The 10588-nt window shown below is 39.2% G+C and overlaps 1 protein-coding gene across 2 annotated transcripts; it reads right to left on the bottom strand.

The window, feature by feature from the left end:
• Nucleotides 1–3848: 3848 nt before the first annotated feature.
• On the bottom strand, nucleotides 3849–10588 carry LOC139134838 (monocarboxylate transporter 13-like). 2 transcript variants are annotated; one of them, XR_011552890.1, is made up of 5 exons: nucleotides 10364–10567; nucleotides 7777–8089; nucleotides 7189–7332; nucleotides 5147–6182; nucleotides 3849–4723 (listed from the first exon to the last, which is right to left on the bottom strand). XR_011552890.1 is itself a non-coding variant. In XM_070701898.1 (5 exons), exons 2-5 carry the CDS (start codon nucleotides 8078–8080, stop codon nucleotides 4545–4547), a joined length of 1410 nt encoding a protein of 469 aa, XP_070557999.1. In that variant the 5' UTR covers nucleotides 8081–8089; nucleotides 10364–10588; the 3' UTR covers nucleotides 4365–4544. The 2 variants fall into 2 exon arrangements, 1 of the variants encoding a protein (XP_070557999.1); XM_070701898.1 differs by having other exon boundaries at nucleotides 4365–4723; nucleotides 5400–6182; nucleotides 10364–10588.

Genomic DNA, 10588 nt, shown 5'->3' with positions numbered 1-10588 from the left:
ATCGGATACTGCAAGGCTGACGTAGAAGTAATTGGTCAGCTTTCGGAGTTTCTTACTTTTACAAAAAGCGACCAGTATCGATAAGTTGGACGCAACTATCAGTATGCAAATTAAGGAAAAAGAACTGTTAATAGAGAAATGTATTTCCTTCTAGCCATTGTAACTCTCTCCTTCCCTGTTAAAATGAGTGGTCGACCAATTTTGTACGTATACCAAAGACATCGACACGCTGCTGATGAAAGAGCTATTCTCTGGCGGATTAAAAGCCGTTATTTCACTGATGGGATCTCTATACTTGCGTCCACCATAACTGCTGTAAATTGAACTGCTGCTCGCCAGCGAACTTCCGACGAAATCCAACATTCCAGCTCCTGTTGCGGGTACTGTGTCCCACTTTGAAACACTCTCAACTGTTGTCGCTTCGGTGTTGTTGTATGTTATCTTCATTACGTTTCAAAGCATCGAGCTATGGTGGAAAGGAATTCCTGAAGATGATGACATTGAACTGAAAGAGCATCTGATTACGAAGTTATATTGCTCTACCAAGAGGCTTTCTGGCGTAGGTGATCTTGCGTTACTTAATATATGCCATCATTCCGCTGTCTTCACTTCATTAATCAACGTTTTTTCATTTGTAAAACTAATATACAAATGTAATCATATGAGCTAAGTGTTTGTTATTCGCTAATTAGAATCCACGCAGTTGCCAATTACCATGGTTGGATAAATCGATAAGTAAATTGGAAATGGTGACGTGTATGTGTCGAATGGACTGCACAGTGGAAGGATAGGCATACTATCAATGTAACTGCAATAATTGTAGCCTACGGACCTTGCGCCGGCTTTTTCTGTCGTGTTGGCTGTGTATAGCGCCGGCCCATCGCTACACAGCCAACACTACAGAAAAAGCCGGCCCGTTGGCTACAATTATTGCGGCCAACTATCCATGCTACTCATGCCATCGCTAATCAAGTCTGATTGGATCATGATTGATAGCTTTGTAAGGCTGCATTGACAGGCAAATAGAATAAAACCAGTATAACGAAAACAAACTGCAAAACGAAGGAGTCCATACGTCCCACTCGTTCCACCCTCTTAGAACCAAGAACTCATGATTCATTTTCAATGTTTCAATGTTACATTTACAAAACGAAGTTACCAAGACATGTAAAAGAATTATTTTTAATATATAAACATTATGATTATGTATATGTTAATGTTCAACGATCATTACCAGTTGTTGTTCGCAGATCGATGGCAATGCCAACATATTATTTAAACCTCTTCATCTGCAACCATACGGTATTAACCATTGTTCTTACTATAAATATAGAATGTGGAAAGACATGCAGCTAAAATGGTTTCTCCAACAAAAGCGCCAAGAACTCATCAACTGAATGCCGCGATCGGTTCTCTATCAGTTACGGAGTTTCTATGTCAGCATGAGCTTACAGGTCAAACAGATGACTAGAGCTATGAGAATGGCGATGGTTGATAGCCGTTATGACATCGTCTCCAATAAAACTGCCACTCCCTCCTTGCACAATGACGCTTGTACAGTTTTCAGCGAAATGAAATAAACCAAATTTTACCTCAAACAAAACGGAAAGCCAGTTAGCCCCGGTGACTGAAATAGTCTCAAGAAGAGTACAATGAGTTGTTATGGTAGGGGAACTTGACTTATATGATAATAGTGTATCAAATTGGGCGCCAATGGTTGGTTCAATGCTTCCCTGATCAGTAAAAGTACAATCAGAATGATCAGTATCTAAAATGTTTCCTCCGCTAGACAGCAACACTTCCGGTGTTCAGATGTCGGTGGACATAACATATCTTGGAAGTTTAGGAGTCATATACTTTCAGAAGCACAACAAAGTAAACTATAACTCACCAATATTCTGTTTTACACCAATTTAAAGAAGACTCTGTCCATCACACTTACAAGAATGCATGGATGAAAGAAACATCAGTATCACTTTTGGCCATAGCCACTACCATCTGTGATACAATCATCTACACGTTTATTACAGCAGCATTACAACAGCTTCTATCGGGAAATAGATAACCTTCATATTGTATTAACACTAATTTTATGCTAATGGAGTCCAAACTACTCAGAACTCAAACAAGAATCGCAAAGACAGGTTGTTTAACACTAAAGACAGGCCGTCTTCCTTGTCCCAGATACATGTAAAACGATCTCAGATACACTCGTACCAAAATAGCAAAAATAAAAACAAATATTGAGGTCAAGAGAAAGTTGAAGTAACATTATGGTCATCCTACTGAGAACAACCATGTTAAAATATCGATGAAAAAAGTAGTCACTCAGTAAAACAAAACGTTTGTGTATAGGTTATACTTACTGGTAGGAAATTTATGTTTGATGTTGATTGAAGAACATTAAAACATAAGCAACCAGACTTTTTAAAACTCTACCTTTATCAGGCACGTCTCTTAATTAAAAATATCTGTCAGGCTACAAATGAGTTACAAAATATGACTACTCTCCTCGTGCTATTTATGGAGTAGCTCAATTCAAACGAACCCTGCCAAAATTTCAAATTTCAATTTCAGATACAATCGGCAAACATAAATGTTCAGAAGATAAATAGAATAAAAACCACTCTTTTTCCTTTTGCAGGATCTACAGCTGCTTGGGTTTTTATACCAGCCAATGTGTAGTGGTTGCGAGGGTCCGAATTAACTGATGGACATGCTTTGGTTTGAGCAAGTGCAAGCTATTGACGGAGTTCCACATAAGTCCCATCAGCTGAATCAATGCCTTTTACTTGCTACATGTTACATGGTGCAAACCCGGCAACATATAATCGAAGCTACACAAGTAACACACATATATTAAGTTTAGGGTCAGTTAATCAGTGTGAGAACTGCAATATCTTGCCTAATTTTGGCATAGGGGTTGATCTTACTTTGGCAGAGAAGGCACTTTGACCGAGTTTCTTTTGGGTCGAGTTAAATGTGTTTGCATAAACGAAACAGTGAGGCTACATGAATATATGCTGAGTCTTTCTAGCCATATGAACGTGGGACTCTTTTGGTTTTACTGGCGTTTTCTTACTTCCTCCTCCTCTTCTTCTTCTTTAACTCAATTCTTCATCAGCCTTGATCTGGAAAACTGCTGCGTGTAAGCTTCTTAAACTTGGCCCAGGGCCCTCTGAGAACTAGTATGCCTAACCTTGACATTGCGGCTGGTCGTCTTAACTTCGGAAAAGTTAACATTCTTGCGAAGAGGAATAACACGTCGTTACTTTTTTTGTAAAGTTACAATTATAAGCCTTATAAACTAGTGAAAGCTATGTTATTAAGTACAATATCTAACATTAAAGGTGAGAACATTCCCAAAGAGTTAAACGCATGTTATAAGCTTGCCTTTGGGGTCGGTCTGGAGACATTTCTAAAAGGTAATTTCAGTATATCACGCTTTAGAATATAGAAAAAAAGAGAGACGACCTCATTCTCCATGTAAAACTTCATTGCAAGCATGGTTTAACAAGCTTAAACATTTTGGACACCATGTCCTATTAATTTTCTCTAATACATCAATGTACTGAAAGCTCCCATTTCTGAACCATGGGAAAAAATAGTTTGATCATAGTGCAAGAGAGTTTAAAAGGACATTCAATTGGAAAGGGCTAGAGCCTCCATTTAACAATTGACAGCATAAGCAGCATGCTTCGTTCGCTCGTGACGCCAGAGTATGTAAAGCTTAAGACACTGTGGTAAGCAAACGCGCAACAACACTAAGCTGTATTGGTAAAACGTCAGAGTTTATTACTAGCTCTAAGTCTACCTGTACGGAAAATCATTACTTCCCGCCATTAATTACATTTATCCGTAAATCAGATTTTATTTCAATCAAAGCGGCCAATCAAATTCAACCAACAGATAGACAGGTAGACACAAGCACACATGCAGATACACTCAAAGACACATAATCTGACAATATTAGCTCCCGTGTGTGATTATGGGAAGTATTGCATATAAGCTTTGTTTTTGAAAGAATCGAGGGTAACCTTGTCGTCTTGGGGGAGTTCACCATCTTTTGAAGGTTCTGTGCCATATTCGACATGAAATCGAGTCAGTAAGATGAAATAAAGAGTCTTCGTAACGTCCCTTCCCTTGATTTCCCACCCTGAAATCAAATTTAACATTTATCTTCGAAGGGACAAAGTCGATCTTTTTTGACATTTTTGTTTTCTGAAGAAAACTCAGAATACTTGCATAAAGTTACTAAGTGTACAAAATAACGAGTTGACTTCTTGACCATCAAAAGGACCCCCGGACAACCACTCATTCAATCACTCAAAAACATAGCGTTCTTCAGTTGTCCTAGTTTGTTCATGTCGACTGTTGTTTTATTCCATACTTTGACCATGTGGATTTTACTAGAGAAATGTTCATTTTACACGGCCACGTTCTGTCACTTCAGAGTTGACTGACATTGTTCACATTCGTGCCTGGTCAACAGTTCATACGACAAAAGTCAAGCAGTTCTGCTCTCGAAGCGCGTCTTCGTCGTATTACAATTGATGATTGTCATCGTTTTCTGACAGTCTGTCAGCATTATGAAAGACGATAGGTTTGTGCGATATCTTTCCGAATACCTTGGTGATGGTGAGGATTACTGCAGAAATAAAACCGCATATTGCAGCCGAGTAAATTGTGACGTCAGAGGTTCCCGTCGAGTCATAAAGGGCTCCTGCATGAAAATATGAAAATAATCGCACATGAAAACTCAACAGTGTTTTACACAAGTCATATTGTCCATCATCTTTAGACAGGGAGCTCGATAGTGCAAAGATCCTTCCGTAGATTTTCCTCTATTTGTCAAGCATAACCTAAGTGCCGCGACTTTACACCCATTACGTGTGATTAAATTAAGTTGACAATACTGTGTCAAAAGTGTTTTCGCTATATTTTGACGAAAAGGGCTGTAGTTTTTCAGATACTTACCAAAAGTTCCCAACGTCCCTCTATATTTTGAAGTCACGAGAAATAAGAAGTCACTCTTATTTTAGTAATAGAAGTAATGTTCTAATGTTTTCCTGTTATATTTAGCTGCAACAGATCGCGATCGATGCAGATTCGAAAAATACAGACAGGGATACTTTCACTGACTTACCGTAATCCTACGTTAAAACACGATAACTTATATCCTGTATTTATAGCTTGACAACTGTTACAGATATTCTGGCCAGCGCCAAATTTTGTTCTTCTGTACTATTTTAACAACATATAGATACTCTCCAGTAATTGAATGTTCGTTGTGGGATTCTAAGCGCAATCAGATGACTTGGAATCTGTCGTATTTGAGATCGACGCCATTCGTTCAAATAATACAAGTTTTCGGTGGTCTTTGCACCGAATTCATTTACCTGATATTGATATTCCGATAAAGTTTCCAATTCCATAAGAAAAAAGAAACAATCCGTACGCGTTAGCGATAAATTGTCTTTCTACTGCATCCTTGAAAACAACGTAGGGTAGTGCATTAGAGAGACCATTGGTCAATCCCAAGAACACACACAGTGTCATGATTCCCCAGTAGTTCATAACGAAGACGAATACTAGAAGAAGTATAGCCCATGAGAAAATGCTGCCTATAAGAACACAGACTGGTGATACTATTCTCAGGTCGATGAAGCAGCCATGTGTCAGTCTTATCAGGCATGAAGAAGCTCCGAATACAGTCATTAATAGCGAAGCGTCCATTCTATCAATGCCAGTATCATCAGCTCGTTGCATGAAAAATGTGAGGAAAGTTCCGTTTGAAGAGCCAAAGAAGGTCATGGCTAGCATGATTCCGATGATGCTTGGCTGTGAACAGATGATGTGAAAACCGAAGAGACGGACGAAGCGCAGACAAAGGTGTTCTCTATCAGGGGTATTGTGGCTACTGTCTTTGATCAATTTTTCTCTCACATTTAGAGGGCGCAGTAACGCCGCTGCCACACAAAGGTTTGCAGACATGCCCGAGAGAATAATGACGGCTCCTCGCCAACCATAACGCTGGATGAGTAATTGACAGATTGGTGGCAAGCCCATCACACCAAGTCCATAACCGCCTGTTGCTAGGCCATTGGCTAACCCATGGCGTTTTTGGAAGTACTTTCCAAGCAGGGCAAACGTCGGTAAAAAAGACAGCGAAAAACCGAAATCTGAAACAAACGACAAATAGTTTTCAAGGAAATAAGAATATGAAAACCGTGTTTTACCTTACTGTTATACCTCAAAGTACCCATTAACAAGTGGGGACTGTGTCATCGACCATGATTTGTTTTCCACAGTTTTTTAGTTCGCATGTCAATTGCACAAGTTCTTAAAGGCTGAATCTTTTGGCATTATTTTTATGATTTCATATTTAGATTAAAATTAGTTCATAAAAATATTCTTACTCAGAGATATTTATATAGTATAATTATCCACTGAGTGGGACTGCATTGGGAGGTTTCAGTAAGACAAATAATAAATGGGTGCCGCATCCAAATATGGCCGCCTCCATACAACTACATGATAAACAGCCTAAATTGCGCATGTGCACATTTAAATCTTTACAAATACAACACGGTGCAACCCACTGAAAGAACGGGAAAGGGGTTTACTCCAAATTGACGAAAAAATTCTCCGTCTTTCACACAACATGGCAAGATGTTCTACATTAAAATGATGAGAAATTTAAAATGAACAATAATCTGTTCAATTTCTTGCCTATTCTACCACAAGCAAACGTTGTTGCGGCATAGTTAATGACTATATCGTTCAATTTCAGATTGCAATGAATATCTGAGGAAATTGGAGGTACCTTGAGGTTGGACAAATTTCCCAGAGTTGCAGCTCATGGGTCTTTAATATATTCCCAGAGTACGTTGAATCCCCCGTACATTTGAATTCTAGTTCGGACCAAATTTACCAGTTAGTAACAATGATGAATTTCAGATATGTACAGGCTGCTTTTGAAGCTAAATACCAAGTCTAATGTTAAACGTGAACATTTATATTAATCCACAGTTCAGCCTACCCTTAATCGGTGATTGTTGCTCCGGTCGAAGAAAAGAATGTATTATAATTTTAACCTTTCTTCAGCCTATATGCGATGGTTAGGTAATGACTGATGTTTTGATACATCGATGATGGCCATATCTACATACTCGAAGTATTACTTACTCGTTAAGAAACTTAGGGTGAAATACAGCACCGATAGGTCTGTAACGAACCCACTGAAGAACAGACCTGCAAAACTCATGAGGGCGCCAATCGTAGCAACCCTTTTCTCTCCTGCGTATTCGCCAAGTGAAGAGGATATCGGACCTATGAAGAAAAATAAATGTACGTCTTCATAAGGAATCATGGGATACGTAAAGCTAACAAAGCGTATATATCTACGTTACGTATAAATTATCTCTCCCTCTCTCTCTCTCTCTCTCTCTCTCTCTCTCTCTCTCTCTCTCTCTCTCTCTCTCTCTCTCTCTCTCACACACACACACACACATTAATTAATCCTCATCTGAACTATAATGACAAAATCGAGCCACAGCAAAAAGTTAGTCTGAATACTGTTGCTGTACTTCTTTTACAATTGTACATAACTTTTCATCCTAGCTTCTAAAATGTTACTGCCATCACCCTTAATCAAAATTGACGCTTAGCAAATTTATCAAACGAAAGAAGAAATAACAGCAAAATGGCGTCAAAGACCATAGAGAAGGTGTCATTTACTGGTATTACATTTCTTTTACAAAGATTTGTACTTACTGGAGCAAAGGAAAACAAACAATCCCAAGGATGCAATCAAGGATACTTTTCCGGCCCCCTCCTCGAAATAGTCTTTCAATGCCACGAGAAGTACGCTCACTGCGGCAAACGTTCCGTCAAAGAAAGCCACATTCAGAAAAGCACTGAGAGCAATAAACCAACCCCATCCACCGTCAGGAACGTGTGTTGAAATGCTTGATCCACGTCTTCTTTTGGTGCCAATCATCGCATCCCCGTGTGCCAGCCCCCTGTCATCGTTCGACGTTTCCTCTATGCTGACTTCATCGTTTATGGCAACATCCATGTTTAGAAACTGACGCCGCAGCAAGAAGAACAAAAGAGATCAAGATCATCATCATCATCATCATCATTATCATCATCGTCATCATCACTACCACCACCACCACCACCACCATCAAAACCGCCATCATCATCATCATCATCATCATCATCATCATCATCATCATCATCATCATCATCATCATCATCTTCATTGTTTTCGGGGGTGGGGTGACTGCTATGCATACTAATCTACCTTCTCTGAGAGCGGGGACGGCTGATGAGCGCGGTTGTACGACGATTACGATTATGATTGCGTCCCAGAAATCACCTTTGAATGTTATTCGCCTTGGATTGGAAAATGAACCGATGCAAGAGTTTCTTTGCTTCAATTACTGACTAATATATATTCCTAAGGGACTGTGAAGCCCATTGTTAGTTACATTTTTAAAGTATACAATTAGATAGGTGATCGATCATCACTTTTGATACTTTCCTGCTCTCTCTGTCTCAAAAAAGGTTTAAACTCTTCGGCCCTATCCTACAGGTGGCTGCCCTGTAATCACGGAATCAGATGATGTAGGGCTGTTATTGACAGACACAAAGACGCGATTGTTAATTGGTCGACAGTTTTAGGCCGGGGAAGCTAATAGGTACAAATACACGTACACTCGATATTCATTACTGCTCGATTGAACGAACGCACCAGGCAAACTGTGAACCACTTATGGTCTTTTCGTAATCAGTCTGTCTGCCTCCCCCTATCCTTAGCGAGTATTTCCCTTCTGTATCCGGTGGGAGTTGCTAGTTGCTGTTCAAACTGAAGTTTTAAATAATCTGTGATAGTGATTTCCGCATATCGAGTTTGACTTTAATGGAAAAACTAACGTTTTGTAAAAGCTGCATATCATACGTGTTCCGTACGTTTAGCATCAGAAAAAAGGTCTCTGACAAAGGCAAGTTTATAAAATCGAATATGTAATCCAATACCATTTTATCATCAAACTAATGATATTTGCAAATCAATGAATCTGTGGATGCTGCGGTAGAACCTGGAGGTACAAGCCACTGCATGGTTAGAAGTTTGTGGGTTGAAGTACGATATCCGTCGGCCGTAAAGTTGATGGGATTATAATCTTTATTTAAGAGGACAATAACACAAATTGTCCTTTTACGCAATTCAATACGGACGGTGTTATCAAAAATTTATAAAGTTGTAACTTTTTGACAACATTTTCATTCATTTTGTTCAATATAGCGATATAGCTTTTGTTAGTCTTCTTCTCAAGAAAGTATACTGAATTACAAAGTGTACTATCTTGCCAAAGGATGGATTGTTTATATATTCGATTTGATTGTGGAAAAATTAATTAATTAATAAGTCCAGACTTAAATTCAGATTTCAACAACAACATCAGACACACAGATACACAGGCTGTAAGCTTACTGAAAATTGGAACAACAGCAGCCGTTTATTTATTTTGGGTTTCCCTCTTTGAATTTATGGCGTGTCATGAAAATTCGATTGTAAAGAGAAGACTTGCTGGCACGTGCAGCAGATATTCCCACACAGCCAAATTAATAATGTATATATAATAATGTATTTTACAGACTTTGAGCAGAACAAACTGCTGGAAAATACATAAAAAGTGTTTTCTAATGGAACTTTCAACACCCAAGTATAACTACAAATTAAAATGCCTTCTGTTAAGCAGCACTCTCAAATCCGACTGATCGATAAACTTCCTTTCAACTCTAGCTCGAAACATGTGTACATTAGGTCACATTTACCCTTACGATGGCTTCTCGCTGTAGTTTGGCATCACTGACATTCTCCGTCACGGAATATGATATTGCGTCCTACTCAAAGCGAATTCAAGTACACATCATGTGACATTCTAGTTGGAAAAATTCCAAGTGCGTACTGAAATGCCCTTTAAGTTCCTCTTCACGATACCGGCGTTTTAATGTACCATATCATATCTCAGTCATGCAAATTATCGAAATGTTACCAAAGTGACCGTGTAACCCGGGCGTGTAAAATTGGATGAATAGCGGTAAATTAAGATACAAAACACGTAGGACTAGGTTCAAGGAATGCCACTGTAATAACGGAAAATTTCTGTTCTGGAAACAAGCGTTTCGTCATTTCTCCATCACCAGACGCTGCGTGTGGGCTATCTGATCCATCGACATAAATAATGCATATATACAGTATACCGTGCCCATCGTGTCCGCCGCTCTGGCTAAGGTGTCGAAATGCAGGTAAAATCAGTAAATCGAGCCCATGGAGCCATATTGAGCTTACCTTAAATCTGAGAGCGCTTATGGCCCTTTCTCGTGTAAAGGTAGACTTCAGATTAATTTCACGCGTTTATTGTAGATACCAAGACAGCGATGTCCTACTTGTACATTTCTCTCGCATAGTTCTTTAAATAGAACAGCACGACTCGCTCATTCCGAACGGCCGTAGCATTCGCTTTGCCGTTTGCGGGTCAACCAATATCCGCACGGAGGTTGTACTTGTAGTGAT

Source organism: Ptychodera flava, chromosome 6 (assembly GCF_041260155.1).
Source record: "Ptychodera flava strain L36383 chromosome 6, AS_Pfla_20210202, whole genome shotgun sequence".
In the NCBI taxonomy this organism is placed as follows: Eukaryota; Metazoa; Hemichordata; class Enteropneusta; family Ptychoderidae; genus Ptychodera; species Ptychodera flava.
The sequence above is the reverse complement of the archived record's forward strand: the minus strand, read 5'-3'. Positions and strand labels throughout refer to the sequence as shown.

Excerpts from the sequence above, each read along its gene's own strand:
- LOC139134838 (XM_070701898.1), bottom strand. The coding sequence starts at position 8,080 with ATGGATGTTGCCATAAACGATGAAGTCAGCATAGAGGAAACGTCGAAC. Across the intron at positions 6,183-7,188 it reads CACCCTAAGTTTCTTAACGA|ATTTCGGTTTTTCGCTGTCT; the intron begins GTAAGTAATACT and ends CGTTTGTTTCAG. Across the intron at positions 4,724-5,399 it reads TATCGGAATATCAATATCAG|GAGCCCTTTATGACTCGACG; the intron begins GTAAATGAATTC and ends ATTTTCATGCAG.